Source organism: Osmerus eperlanus, chromosome 18, assembly GCF_963692335.1.
Source record: "Osmerus eperlanus chromosome 18, fOsmEpe2.1, whole genome shotgun sequence".
NCBI classification, from domain to species: domain Eukaryota; kingdom Metazoa; phylum Chordata; class Actinopteri; order Osmeriformes; family Osmeridae; genus Osmerus; species Osmerus eperlanus.
Window position 1 is genome coordinate 7,710,921 of NC_085035.1, and position 16,219 is coordinate 7,727,139.

General features: G+C 40.8%; 1 protein-coding gene across 5 annotated transcripts in view; it reads left to right on the forward strand.

Moving 5' to 3' along the window:
- Positions 1–12,870, forward strand: part of pam (peptidylglycine alpha-amidating monooxygenase) — a 143,256-nt gene extending 130,386 nt beyond the window's left edge. For 3 of the 5 annotated variants that reach the window (XM_062484417.1, XM_062484416.1, XM_062484418.1), the window contains 3 exons: positions 3,324–3,635; positions 4,100–4,159; positions 11,965–12,870. In XM_062484417.1, the coding sequence (XP_062340401.1) occupies positions 3,324–3,635; positions 4,100–4,159; positions 11,965–12,149 (557 nt within the window). In that variant the 3' untranslated portion in view covers positions 12,150–12,870. The remainder of the gene's footprint in view (positions 1–3,323; positions 3,636–4,099; positions 4,160–11,964) is intronic. The other 2 variants (XM_062484419.1, XM_062484420.1) reach the window with 1 other exon arrangement.
- Positions 12,871–16,219: the final 3,349 nt, after the last annotated feature.

The following is a 16,219-nucleotide window of genomic DNA, read 5'->3' on the forward strand; positions in this document are numbered from 1 at the left end:
AAGCTAGCTAGATACCGTTTTGGAAAAAAAACTTGCGCTGTGGGGGCCGAATTAGGTTGGTGGTGTTGCTCCGTGAGGTAGCAACGTTAGCCAGGCAGGTTTTGCACCATACTTGACACTGCGCAGCATCTTTTTTAAAGGCAAAATTGGTGTCAGGTTCTGTTGAGCCTGAGGCCATCGTACAGGTCAAGGTAAAGTGTAACGTGCACCAAAGTAAAATCGCAGCCTTCGCGATTACAAAATCTCGTTTTGTCACATCGCGATATAATCGCAAATGCAATTAATCGTTCAGCCTTAGTTTTTGTAGCTTGATAGCACTTTGTCGCCACCAGCACAGAGTGTATAACGAACCTTGATATTTCCATCTTTAGCTGACAAATACTCAAAATAGTGATTGTATTTCCAACTCGAAAATTTGCATCTCTCTCTCTCTTGCTAGCTACATTGTTGTTTGTGTCGCTGAGTGGTAGGTCTATGTATATACACGTGACGTGACCCTCGTGCTGAAAACGTGACTTAATTGTCGCATAGGCTTAACTCCCAGAGACGCAAGAAGAAATCAAATATATATTTTACTATTAATGACAAAATAGTAACGCACAATGACTTGGACAAGTAACTTTAATCTGATTACTGGTTTGGAAATAGTAACATGTTAGATTACTCGTTACTGAAAAAATTGGTCAGATTAGAGTAACGCGTTACTAAGTAACGCGTTACTTACTCAGTACTAAGTAACGCGTTACCGGCATCACTGGATATGACTATTGTGAAGACAGCCAGATGCTGAGATTTTAATGTAGGTTGCTGTAAAAACTTTGATTGGTTTGCTACGTGAGAGCCCCGTCAGCCTCCGTTGACGATTGCATCTGCTGTTCTCTGATGAGTATTTTCTTAATTTCATACCAGGGTCAATTCTACATCAGTGATTTGTGTAAAACTTGGAATTTGAGTGACACCGCGGCTTGTTTTGACGTTAGCCTCAGTCAGTCAGACTCGGCTCGCCCACTGGCAGTGTGTAGTACTGTCTTCAATGCCACAGCTAAACTTTATGTCAAAAGAAACGTTCTCATTTCCGGCGCTTTCAAACAATTAGTGAAATGTGGAGCAACAGCAGCTAGCTTGCCTCTAGCAAACTTATTTTGAATTAGCCATTTCCCCCTACATTAATGTCAAAGTTATTTACGTTTTGGGGGGCATATTTTCAGTTAGCAGATGGTACTGTTTGAATCGCGATTCCATCTGAAATATACTGCCAGTGACAACGTTGTTACAGTAGCTTGTTTCAAAGGGGGTTCACAGCTGTTTCAAAGGGTGTTCTTAATGAAATATGAGTAGGCTAAATGCTTGAAAATATCACTAGAAGGGAAAAACTTAGAGGACGGACCCACCTGCAACCGACACAAGCAAGCACACCCTACAATTTCCCCTGAAATTGTACCCTCTCTAGTTGGTTATGTAATGTTGGATAGAACGGTGGACTGGTCACTGTATCAGCTCACAGCAGGCACATATTACTGTGCATTTTGCAAGCATTTTGTAGATAAATGAAAACATGTTGCGCCACAACAGTTATTTGCACTTGCACAAATGTGCCTGTGAGGAGTTGGACAGAAAACATAACTAGCTACCCACAACGTAGCCCATACCTCAAAGGTGCTCAAAACCAGCCCCAAATGCCTGAAAACTAGACCAATATTTTTGGGGGTGTACACATTTATCCAATAGATGTCTCCATAGTTCAAATGTAAAAATGACTTGTGTATTCATATTTTCCTTGTTTTCTGCTATTTTCATGTTTCATTGGTTCATTACAACAAATAATGTCATCATGCCACTTCCTATCACCACCGAACAGAGACACAGAGTAACAATTACTTTATGAAAGTGAGGACTCTCCCCACACACTCCCAATCCCTGCTGTTTCCCTCTCCCAGCGCAGGCCACCACGGGGCAGAAATGCAGCGGCCGCAGTGAGATTTAGAACTGGCCCATAACCCGCTACCCGCGACCAATACATTTGGTATTGACACTGTTTTCAAAGTAGCATTATTTGGCTAGAAAACCGCGGATATGGCAACCCTGCCCATACCTCACTGCGACCTTAAAGGTGCAGTGTCCACTTAAACCTGTCCCAATGAATTATGTACAAGTAGTCTGCTACACCCAAATATATTTTGAGGTCACACAGATTAAATTTCGGTAGCATATGTGACCAAAATGGCCGCAATTTTAAGCCTTAAAAAATACTTTTTATTTGTCGGTACATAATAAAGATTTTAAAGAAATTGGCCTCTCCATGTGATCATTTTATATAAACTATTCATTGAATTGAAAGAAAGTGCCGTATCGTGATATGTATCGTTATCGGGATATGAAAGGATCTATATCAAGATATGAGATTTTGGTCATATCGCACAGACCTACTGTGAACTAAAATAGCACATTATCAGTAATGCATAAATAAATGGGAAAATGTGAAAAATTGGGTTGCAGGTTGAATTATGGTGTGCCCCCTTACATTTTCTGCTTGTGCCCCTAACATTTTCAGTTACTAGTGCTCCTAGTAAAAAACGTTAGTCTGGAGCCCTGAATTATCTTTTAATATATAAGGGAAACTTGTAGCTCAGACTTCCGGTCTTTGTTTGAATTGTTTAGGTCAGCAGTGTGCCTATTCCTTTTAAATAACCAGAGCAAAGTGTGTGTAGAGCTATATTTTATAATTTTTCTGACAGTCTGTCAATATTTGAGTTTTTATTTCCTGGAGTTAAAGCTGTGCAGCAACTAGATTAAGGACTTTCAGTATTTGGGGAGAAAAATATGTTGAATATTAGGGGTGGGGGAAAAAATCGATTCACATTTGAATCGTGATTCAGTCTTTGTTTTTGTTTTGTGTTTATTAAAAATCGCTAAAATCGATTTTTGAAACCCCAAGAATCGATTCGAATCGAATTGTGAGGTACTATAAGAGTCCCACCCCTATTTAATACGAGTCAGGTGGCTGAGCGGTTAGGGAATCAGGCTAGTAATCTGAAGGTTGCCAGTTCGATTCCCAGCTGTGTCAAATGACGTTGTGTCCTTGGGCAAGGCACTTCACCCTACTTGCCTCGGGGGGAATGTCACTGTACTTACTGTAAGTCGCTCTGGATAAGAGCGTCTGCTAAATGACAAAAATGTAAATGTAATACCTCAATATTTCAAGCAGAACTAATGCAATGTTCCAATCCTTTTTTCTAGTAACATTTACCTGTGAACTTTAATTCTCATGTCGCAATCAATTATAGTAAACTTACCATCCTCATCATAAATACGCCTCTCTATAGAAACGGAGACCTTTGTCCAGACAAACCTGAAGCCTGTACACGCGGTGTCCTTTCATATGGCAGTGGCCAGTCAACAGAAGCCCCCAGAGGTCCCAACCCAGGAACACCACCATGCCCCTGAGTCACCTCCACCCCCCAAATCCCAGCAGCAGCAGACCCATGAGGAGGATAAGCAGAAGGTCAAAACCGTAGCCAAACAGAGTGCCCGGGGAGTGTCCCCGGCTGTCATTACCACCCTCCTGCTCATCCCAGTGGTGGTGGTCATCTCCATTGGGCTGTTTATCCGCTGGAGGAAGAGCAGGATGTATGGAGGTACGCAAATTGACCCAATGCAGGTGCTTCTTCATATAGCTGTGATGACTACTGCCTGGAGTAACAAAGGGTCTTTGGTGGTAAGAAAAGTGTTTGTACACACTTTTCCTACTCTTTATACTGTATTTGAAGTGTATGGTGACTTAAATATTTTGATGGCTTGGTACAGACTGCAGCTCAAGAGGTCGCAATCCCTCCCCCACCTGTACTTTGTTTTGGATAAAAGTGACTGGTAAATAGTAATGCGTTCATTTAGTACAGTCATGTGTTTAACCCGACGATGCAATAAAGAGGTATGGGGGGTAGTAGTTGCTATAAATATGTTGGTCAATTCTGTCTTTAGGTATAAACACTTGAAAATGCAACAACAGCAAAACAAGATTCAAGTGTTTTAACCAATACTTGCTGGGCTTTATGTCAATGGGATGGAATTATGGAATTGGAATCCTCTTCTTTTCTCACAGATGGGTGTGATGTGAAACTGGAACCTAACTCTGCTGGAGGAATCTTGGGAAAACTCAGAGGTGTGTGGTTACAGTATGTGCAGCATGTTGGATGCAAGTTACCACTTACTCCCTTAATTAATTACCGTACTTGACTCTAGCAAGATAAATAAATAATTTTAAAAAGGCCTTACACAAAACCAGAAGTATAGATTTCCCAGGAGGGTTAGAATTTTACTTTCAGTTTGCAAACCCATGACCAGATGCTAACGCTACCAGAATACATTTGAATATATTGTCTATACGTGTTGATGTCCAACCACGTAAATATTATAGCCTACTATCCTTATCAAAGAGAATCACAATACAATCACCAACATGCATCTAGCCATCTTAGTAAAAAAGGATGCTCTACTCCAGCACCCACAAGTAGGAGTAGCTAATGTATGTTACCTCATGCCAACATGAATTAATGAAGCTTCTGCACCAATGGTGAACCACAGACCTGTGGGCACTGCCTCCCAAGGTTCACAGCCCGTCTGTCAACACAGCATCACTGCCTATCCCCCATGTGAGAAGGAAGATTAAGGAGTAGCTGTCAGGCTACAGGTAGCATCGGAGGAATAAGTACAGTGACACAAAGTATTTGACAACCAGCTGATTAGAGCCAAATAATGAGGTCAAAGGACAGAATTTATTGTAGAAAGGGATAAACAAAAATAACATGTAGCCAGCAGGTGTCCGCTGTTCAATCAGGCAGATACTACATCATACTGTAGACCCTGTGGTCATCAGAACACAATACAGTAGGTTACAGTAGGAACACATTAAAATGAATGAATAATAAGACAGAATACATAAACAGATAATTAGGCAATAGCTGACCTACTGATTTTGATCAACACAATCACATACGAAATCCCAGATTTCTCCCACAACACGTACATCCACCGGTCTGAAATCTCTTGGTTGACCACTAACAAAACACTCTATATACAAATCTTTGGCCTTTTTTGCGGTTGTCTCTGGCCATTATTGTTCCATTAAGAAGACATGATTAGGAACCTGGATGAGTCCTAAGAGTCTGTTCCTACAGCATAATTGTCCCACTCCCTTATAAAAACACCATCTGCTTAGGTGAAGGAGCCAGACTGCAATTAACAGACTTCTTTCTTGACCCCTGGAGCCAAGTGCACCAGCTGGGCGTACGCCTGGGTGTAACGCAACGTCCGACGTAGAACTGAGAGTTCCGACTTACTTAAAGTTACGACTAGTGCACCAGTTAGACTTAAGCCCTTTATGTGCTGCACCTGGGTGTACATTTTACACCTAGTGGGGAGCAGGCGTAAGTTGGAAAATCGGACTAATATCCATGGTACTTATAATGTACAACAGTTTGATCGCACATGCAGCGCATCTTGTTTATAGGCAACATATGGAAAGGGCATTAAGGCGAGAAAAAGTCGTCCGTGATCGCACAAATCCACTGTTAATTTTATTGGTGATCGATTTCCAAGGTGATTGTTTCTGTTTGTTTGTGTTGATTAGTTGATTGGTTATTATTAAATTTCCCTGTGAGTACGCTTCTATTCTGAGTAAACAACTCTAGAAGTTTTCTAATTTCTCTATCAGTAAAATGTATTTTCCTTTTCTTTTTTTTCTTTTTTAAATCATGGCTTGTTTTGAAGGGAGATAGGCTAGCTAAGTGCGCTTTGGATAGGCTCTTAAATGTGTTGCTTGGCAACGATCGACGCTTTTGCGTTTTCACAAGGACGCGCATCTTTAAACCAGACGTAGCTACGACCGTGGTCTGTCAAGCTTGGTGCACTCGGTGTAAATTCAAATCACAAAGTCGGACATAGCTAAGACCGATGTAGGAGTTAAAACCAACTTTTTTACGCCCAGCTGGTGCACTCGGCTCCTGGAGCTCACCTCTAAAGTGATGGACAGATGGACAGTACAGGTTGAGGGAGAGATTCACTCCTGCATTCCTTCCCTGAGGGGAATTTTCCCTTGGTATGAGTCCAGTTTGTTCTCCATCAGACAACACAGCACAATTAATTGTCATGCAGAGATCGCCATCTGCTGGTGAATAATATGCAAAAATAACTGTTAATTTTAGCATATCAGTGATAGATTTGGGTTCATTTTACAAGGAATCCAAGCCATCCAGAAAGTGAGATTAAAGTGATTTAAGATGAGAGAAAACACACAGTGGAAAGCAAAGCTATGCAGCTCATGGAGGGAGACCTGTCAAAAGTTACTCTGGTTTCAAGCACATTCGCAGGCCGTTATCATTTACCCTCAAACACATGAAGATAACCAATTGAGACATGGCTTTGAATTCCTATTCGGGCATCTTCTGTTCTCTTCTTTCCTCCTTCTGTCTTCCTTGCTCCATATACAAAACAGTTATCACAAGCTCCCCTCCAAATTCCTAGAACATTGAATTAGCTATCAGAATCAGCAATGCAGGTGATCAATAGTTAATAATAGGGGTGTAACAATGTATCGCAATACAAAATTGTTACAATATGTATCATAGAGTTATGGCAATATTTTTACAATACAACGGCTGTTTGATCCTATTGGTTGAGCTACTAGCACGCGACCTACTCTGCACCTGTGTCATGCATTCATTGCATTCACAGAAATGTAGTTAACTAAATTGTATGTACAACAAAAAAAATTGTTTTAGTAAATTTCAGTTTAATTTAAAATGTTGTTCAAAATATCGTGATACGTATTATATTGTACACCCAGTATCATGATACGTATTGAATCATGAGCTGAGTGTATCGTTACGCCGCTAGTTAATAATATTAGAATACCTCAAACCCAACTTCCGGTTTGGGCCATGCGGGAGTAAGCCGCACAAGAGGAGAGCTTACAGCCTAACTTGCTTATAACTTTCCTTAAAATTGTTTTTAACGCCGTAGAACGGTAATAACACGACGAATGTATAGTCTTAACCTAACCTAATTAACCACGAACATATAATGAGCAGCTCTAGACACAAACAGTCGACGTCGCGGACCACCATTGCTAAAAAGCTAGCTAATATGGCCTCCCTCGCTAACGAACGCTCCTCCATGAACGACGATGGAATCTCCATGTCCCAGCTGGTGGAAGAGTTGTCCAAGCAACGTGCCAGTTTAAGAGACCTCATTTCCATTCTCATTCAGGAATCTGTTGGCCCTTTGCAAACTTCCATGAACGCTATCAAAGAGACTGTGAACAACTTTCAAAGCCGCTTGACTGCAACGGAATCCCTAGCAGGGGAGAATTTTGAAAAGATATTCGCAGCAGACGCAGCCATCAAGTCTCTGCAAACACAGAATACAAAGCTCCTGGACCGCATTGAGGACTTAGAAAACCGCTCTCGCAGATCTATTTGAGAATTGTCAACGTTCCAGAAGACAGTGAAGGGGGCGAGGATCCTGTAGCATTTATGTCAAAGATGCTGATGGAGATTATGGGCAGTGAGGTTTTTGACTGCCCCGACTCTGGAGAGGTCGCATAGAGTGTGCAAAAGGCCGGAGCATACTGGAAGGTCGCCTCGGCCATTTGTTGTATGTTTCCAACGGTTCCAGGAAAAGGAACGAGTGCTGCGATGGGCTAGACAACATGAGCTGAAGTACAAGAATTCTACCCTGAGAGTGTACCCAGATTTCAGCGTCAGTCTATCAAGGAATTTGATATTCATCAGAATTCAACGACGTCAAACAAGCACTTTACAATAAGGGAATAAAGTTCCAGCTACTTTATCCAGCATGCCTGCGAGTCTCTTTCGGAGGAAGTACGCTTAAATTCGACACACCGGAGGAAGCCAAGGGGTTCTACGATCAACAGGTGGTTGTTCGAAAGTGACCTGATAACATGATAATTTTGAGGTAAATCTGTATTATACCCGGCCTATGTGCATTCTCTTTCGATCACGAAATTGAGTTTGTTTGTTTGGGGTTATTCTAAACTATGACTCATGTACTAACGGTGGTGGCTACAGTAGCTGGTTATGTTATAGCTACAGGTATAAGGTCTAGCAATACATTCACGTTACCTAAATGTTAAACGTTACTATCGCTACTCAAGTTTACTGTCAGAATAGTCTGTGAGGATGTGGCAAGTGTCAGACGCCGATATTGATTATTTAAAAAAGGTTTGAAGTTTAACTTTTAGATGGTCAAAGGCTCTCCCATAAGTTAACGGTTTATATAGGAAAGATGCATCCCCGGAAGATTCAAGATTTAGAGGGGGACCAGCGCTCTGTCTATGTTCTAGAGGCAGACATTGGATTTTTTATTTATTTTAATGTTGTTTTCAATGTTGGGATGGGTTTACTGATTGACACAACAGACTTTTGTGTATTCTGTGTTAAAAGGGGTTTGTATACTGCCGAAAGGGATTTCTGTTCATTTTGTTTGATTATTATTTCTGAGGAGTTGTTGACGCTCAGTCACCTTACTGCTATGGGGTGCACACTCCACACCCTCCCCCTTTTCCCTTTCATAGTGCATGGCTGATGGCACAAATTATAGTAGGAAGTACGCTTAAATTCGACACACCGGAGGAAGCCAAGGGGTCATCCACCCGATGTATAAGTTGGAATGTTAAGGGCATGAATGGGCCGATTAAAAGAGCACGAATATTTTCCCACTTGAAAAAATTAAATGTAGGAGTAGCATTTTTACAAGAAACTCACTTAACCATAACGGATCAATTTAGGCTCAGAAAAATTGGGTTGAACAGACTTTCCATTCTACCTTTAACACAAAGGCACAGGGAGCGGCAATATTGGTCCATAAAAATATATTGTTTACACCTTCCAAAATGATTTCCGATCCTCAAGGACGGTTTATAATAGTGTCAGGTTCCCTCTTTAACACCCCAGTCGTACTTATCAGTGTATATGCCCCTAATTGGGATGATGTTGGCTTCATTAACAAACTCACCTCCCTGATTCCAAATCTAAATTCACATAAGCTCATTCTTGCTGGGGATTTGAATACTATGACTGACCCAAGTATGGATCTCTCCAATCCTAAAACTTTAACACGCTCTAAAATGTCCCAGGCTCTTTGTGATTTCATGGATCAAACTGACTGTGTTGACCCATGGAGGTTATTCTACCCACATAAAAAAGAGTTTTCTTTCTTTTCACACGTTCATCATACATACAGTAGAATACACAAAACACTCCTTCCTTCTGTAAAGAAGCTAGAGTATACCGCCATAGTGGAATCAGACCATGCACCAGTGATTCTTGACCTTGTTTTCTCTCAAAATATGAAACAGCGCAATAACTGGAGACTGAACACAGCTTTACTGGCAGACAAACAGTTTTGTGAATTTGTATCTAAAGCAATTGATGAGTTTTTGTTATTTAACAGATCAGACTTAATATCACCATCTACTTTATGGGAGACACTGAAAGTTGTTATGTCATACTCCATATCACGTCAAAAAGCAGGACAACAGAGGGAGCAAAAACTTCTTAACTCTATAAGACAAATAGACCACCAGTATTCCACAGCCCCAACTCTGGAACTATATAAAAGCAGAATCACTCTAAAAACCCAGTATGATTTACTATCAACACAAAAATCCAAGAGACACCTCCTGTGGTCAAGAGGGCACTATTATGAGCATGGAGAAAAAGCAGGTCGCTTGTTGGCTTACCAACTGAAATGCAGATCAGCGTCTTGTATGATCCCACAGATTCACATTGCCTCACAGTTAACGATAGATCCGGTAGAAATAAACAATGCTTTTAAAGCATTCTACTCAGACCTGTATACATCTGAATTTCCACAGGATACATCAAACATGATACAGTTTTTCAATGATTTAGATATTCCTAAGATAGATAAAACCAAGTCTGCTAAAACTGACTTGGACAAACCCTTGCAACTACAAGAAATCTCTGACTCTGCAAAATGGTAAAACCCCAGGACCAGACGGCTATCCTGTGGAATTTTACAAGAAATTCTCATCTCAGCTAGCTCCCATTCTCCTTGAAATGTTCAATCATTCATTGAGTCAATCAAACCTACCACAGAGCCTAACAGAAGCATCTATTTCTCTTATTTTAAAACCCGGTAAGCACCCGCTTAAGTGTGGGTCGTATCGGCCGATTTCTCTTCTAAACACAGATGTAAAAATATTAGCTAAACTCCTAGCCTCAAGATTGGATATTGTAATGCCCCAAATAATCTCAATGGACCAAACCGGATTCATGAAGGACCGCCACTCTTTCACAAATATTCGGAAACTTTTTAACTTGGTGCATTCCCCAGCGTCAGGGGAGACTCCAGAAGTGGTTGTCTCCCTGGATGCAGAGAAGGCATTCAACAGAATCGAGTGGGGTTATCTGTTCGCCGTATTAGAAAGATTTGGCTTTGGTTCTAATTTTATCTCCTGTATCCGCCTGTTATATACTTCCCCAAAAGCATCAGTGATAACTAACAAACGGGCTTCCAAACTTTTCCCTCTGTCAAGGGGTACCAGACAGGGCTGTCCCCTCAGCCCAATTCTGTTTGCATTAGCCCCTGTCAATTAAGATAAGAACATCACATGTCATATATGGGCTTCGCAGGATGGGAATTGAACATAGACTTTCTCTATATGCAGATGACTTATTGCTTTATATATCAGATCCAGTGTTATGTGTCCCTAATATTGTGGAAATGTTACGTATATTTGGTCTTTTCTCTGGTTACAAGTTCAACCTGTCTAAAAGTGAATGCTTTCCACTCAATAATTAGGCTCTTCAGATTTCAGTGAACCGAGTGGTGCCAAGTTGAAGCAAGCTCCTGCATATCAACATCTCTCTCCGCTCTGATTAAAGCAACGTTACATTTCCCACCATCACAGTATGCTTCAAATCTTGTAGTACAGTCTACCCTCAAAATATGGGCACAATTTAGACAACACTTCAAACTTCTGGACTTTTCTATGTGTAGCCCTATTTCCAATAACCACCTCTTTCCTGCAGCCAGATTGGATCATACCTTTGCTTTAAATGAAGCATTTGACACAAATGTGAGTCTGAATGCAGAACTGGCCATTTTTGGTGTATTGGTAAGTGAGGTCTTACTGTCCGCTGATAAGAAAAACGCATTTGCTTTTGCCTCTCTGTTGGCTCGTAGAAGGATAGTTCTGGAGTGGAAATCTCCTCGACCACCGACTGCGTAAGTTTGGCTTACTGACCTGATGCTATTCCTGAAATTAGAGAAAATTAAATATTCCTCTAGAGGATCAACTGACAAGTTCCATAACATTTGGGATCCGTTGCTGTTGTACTTTGAGAGGCTTAGCACTCTCCCCCCAGATGATATAATGCCTTAACAACTCTTCCCAGTACGCACAGCTGCGTTGTCAGATGCACGATGTGAGCTTTACTTAGTGGGAATTGCTCCCTCTCTCAACCTAATCCCCCCCCCCCTTTTTTTTAAAACATTATTGTTATTTGTATCTATTATTATTATATATATATATATATATATATATATATATATGTATAATACTTCTATTTTTTGACCTTTTTGGTGTCGGCAGTATGTGGGTGTTGTGTGTGGGATGGGATTGTTTCTCATAAGAAAAAAGTATTCAAGACTGTACCTACATGAAACGTTCTGTACTGTCTTATCTTTCTTGAATAAAAAACATGGTTAAATAAGAATTCCTCAAACCCCTGTACCCTGAGTCACAAAGATAATAGAAAGGTGCATTCAGAAGCACCGAGAATTAAGAGCACAATCATAACCTTAAACAGAGACATTTTAACACCATTTGCATTTTTTGTTTTGTCCCAGACATTTATATGAAATGTTTGCGCTTCCATCCATGCAGCAGGTTGGGATAACTTTAATGTGTTTGTCTTACAGGCAAAGCAGCTGGCAGTCTGAACCTGGGCAACTTCTTTGCCACTCACAAGGGCTACAGCAGGCAAGGCTTTGACCGCCTCAGCACAGAGGGCAGCGACCAGGAGAAGGATGATGAGGACGCCACCGACTCAGAGAACGAGGAGTACTCTGCCCCACCTCCGCCCGTCCCTTCTTCCACCTCCTAAGACCCCTTGGTGTCTCCTAAACTAATACCTGCCCTTGCACCCGCACACTGACTAACTCTCTCCGCTCACGCTCCCAGGCTGTACTTTAATTGTATATGTAACAGTTTTGTGTTGGCTGCCAATCTTTTTTTTATTTATTTGTGCAGAAACATACTACTTTCCCAAGTATATCGTGCAACTGTCATTATTTATACATGTAAGTTATCTGGACCAGATTTGAGTTGAGAGTACTGTTAGAAATCAGAAAGGTTATATAGAATATAATTTTAACAGGAGACAAGAAAGCAAGAATACGTTTTATTTTTATAATGATTTTTTCTGATAGGAGAAAGTTTTCATCCACATACCTAATCGGCTAAATGTAATTCAGTTTTTATCCTTTTAAGATTTTATACTTTGGTTCACAATATTTAAATTCCACTTTTATCTGTACATTTGTGCCTTTTTAATTATGTACTTTGCCTTTCTGCAGCACCAATTATTACAAACGTGCCACATAATGGAAAGAGCTGCTGCTGGTGTCACATGTACGTTTCATTGTATCGCATTCAATTGAAAGGAAAAAAATATTATTATCCTGTATATCTAAAGCTGTATTTATGAGATTTTACAATCAGATGTGAGCTGTGTCTGATATTTATTGTGACATACTGAGGTTTTATTGCAAGAATACTATTTTCAGTAATAATGTTATTTGTGTAATAAAGTGTCTGCAAAGCGACATTCTCCTCATCTTCTTTGAAACACTTATTAAACTAGGCTGCGTTTCCCGATAACGATGGATCGTAGCTTTCTACGTGCGAAATAACGAACCATCGTTATTTCTTACGTGCTACGATGGCTTCGGGAAACGGCCCGTAAAACTAAGATCCATCGTACGATGGATTCTACGATCAACTTAAGGCCGCAATATGCTTCTCCGACTCCGTTTACAGATGGGCGGGCTTACGGATACGGACGGATAGCGTTTAAGGTTCTCCGTAGGCTGTGGGTGCTGAAATTAATTCACCGCCAGAACAGTAGGTGGTGCAACGTTTTTTTGTAAGTCGTCGTCGAGTGTTTATTTACCTAGGTTATCGAGAAGTCGGAGCAAATTTACAAATTAGCCGTTTCATCAATAAAATACGCACATTTTCAGCAACTACACTGCCCATTTCTCGTCACATTTTAATTCAGATGCTGATTTACATGTACTGTTTAGCTGAAATATTAATTGTAAAAACTTACAGCAATGGCAGTCAAAGGATTCTGTTCGTCCTGTTTATCACGGCAACCCCGCCCCCTCCCCTGACGCAAGCGGTTCTTAATACTGACCAATCACAGCCAAGGGGGTATCCGTAACTATCCGAAATTACGACGGATAGTTAGAAAATTCAGAAAAAAGGTGCAAGTCAAGCTCTCCGAGGGCTCTCGGAGTGCTCGGTGATGGCCTTCCCCGTAGAGGAGAGCGTTCCCATGTGTCCTTTTTTTGGAAAACGGAGAAGCATATGTCGGCCTTCAGGCTTACGATGCTTTCGGGAAACGCAGCCCTGGGCGGTAGTGCTCCTATTGCCCTCATTTAGGTCATGTAGAAAAATGAGTTAATTTTTTCGTCTTTTTCAAGCTGTAGTCTTAGGATGAAATGTTTTAACTGCCTGGTCTCTAGTAGACAGGAAGTTTAGAGTTATCTTATATCAATGGCAGCTATTTTCATGAATAGACGACAGACCAACCCGCTTTGCACCCGATACAGTAGGAATCTGTCGATTTTCTTCGCAGAAAAAAAAAAAATCCCCCATTTGAATCAAGTAGTAGGGCACCTCCTGACCTACTAGTAGTTTAGAAGGTTGGAATTACTCGATTTGTCTAATGATATGCTAAGCCGTGTGTGTTAATAATGAGCCACCCTGGACCTTAAACAAGCAGAAGGGCAGTAGTTTACAATCGCCCCTTTCATATAGTGATCCCAGAGGCCATATAAAAACCTATTCTCATTTGCAAGTCGTCAAATACCGACGCTTTGTCACGGCTCTAGGCGTCGGATGCGGTGCGTCCTTTAAAGGATACCCTGTGCATGTGTTATATAATTGGCGTCAGTATGAGATGTCTTGGGGTTTCAACTAACTCCTATGTAAACCCATCCGCGGCAATATTGGACGCTTTGAAGACCATTCCCATTGGATAAAGGAAGGGTGGGATGCCGTTATATACGGAAGATTTTTCTTATATCCTCGAATATTTTTCAACCACAAAACACGAAAGTCTCCTTGATAATTCCACAATAATATGGGTTAATGTTATGTCCATCCAGTTTTTAGAAATTCTGCATCGATTCTGTAAAAAAAAAGAAAAAAGGTTTGCATATAGCGGAAAATCTTCAGTCACCATCGCTAGACGATCTATGATTTATGTATTTATTAAATAGGATTTCTTTGTATATATTCATACTTGTACACTGTTGATATGAATAATTTTAAGCTAAAAATGAAGGTGAACCTGACTGGAAGGGGAATAAAAGTCTTACTTGCTTATTATAATTATAACATTTTCTGTTTTAATCTTGCGCTTCATGCATGTACTGTACAGTATCGGAGAGAGATTAGTTGTAGTAAGCAGATAATTAATAGTTTAAACACATTTCTCTGTCAGTCTGTTTTCAGAATCAGAAAGGGTTATAATCGCCATGAAAGTTTGCACAGACAAGGAATTTAATTTGGCAGGAAGGTGCATACATTCAACAGTAAATCTTAAATAAGTGTTGTAAGTTTAAACAAGTCTAACTATACTATACAAAAGGTGCAAAGTCTAATTAACTAATACTAACTAATACTAAGGGGACAGGTATGTAAAATAAAATAGGGAGAGGATAGTGCCCAGGAAGCCGAAGGACTCCATAGTGTTGACTGGGGAGTCGCACAGGGTGATGGGGGTGAATGGGGCTGTATTCTTTCTGAAGTCCACAACCATCTCCACTGTCTTAAGAGCATTCAGCTCTAGGTTGTTCTGGCTACACCAGGTTGTCAGCTTCCCACCTATAATCAGACTCGTCCCCACCAGAGATGAGCCCAATGACGGTGGTGTCGTCCGTCAAACTCCTGAAGTTTGCGGAGGTGCAGGTGTTAGTGTACAGGGAGAAGAGCAGAGGAGAAAAGACGCAGCCCTGAGGAGATCTGGTGCTGATGGACCGGGAGTCAGAGACTTGTGTTAATAATATTTTTTTGTGTTCCCAACGTATTGCTTCCTGTCAGACAGGAAGTCTGTGATCCACCTGCAGGTGGAATCAGGCACATTCAGCTGGGAGAGCTTGTCCTGAAGCAGGGCGGGGATGATGGTGTTTGGTCTATAACTATGGCTTGAGTGCATAAAACATTCCTTTAATAAGACTGTTCCACAATATATCACATAATGTATTCACAGCTCACATATTGACAGCTCACATATTTATGGTGTATAGGGCTGTCCCCACTCAGTCGACTAGTCGATTTTCTGGTCGATATGCTCTTGGTCGACTAAGATTTGTTTAGTCGAGCTGCAGTATGGCAGTGTGAGATCTGATTCCCGCTTGTGTCATCATTGCTGAATTAACAAAATGTTCTACAGAAATTGTAGATTATATTATTTAAGACAAATAAAGCAACTCTAAAAATATATAATTTAAAAGAAAAGGTGTGACTGTTTTCCCTTTCGTTAATCTGCGCTTTGTTTTGGTTTGGTATTTTGCACACGGCACAAGCATAATTGGCTGCCGAACTACAAACTCTGCCATAGCCTACTTTGTCGGTGTTATTAGTCAAAATGGCAAATAAATCTGTGGTATGGCAGCAATTCATTAAAGTACATTTACAAAGTACCGGGTGACTCGAAAAACGTTGAATGCAAACTCTGCCAACAACGGTTTATTTTTCATAGTTCGACGTCGAATATGATGTAGCCTACCACCTGAAAAACGTAAGTTGGCTTAACCCTACTTCGCTCATGCTAACGCGCTGGGTTGAAAAATGAATATGCCTATTATAAGAATCACATCCAAATCGAATCTCCGGCCAAGACAACAAAATCTTTCTCTGTTGCACCGTTCCCCACTCAGCTTC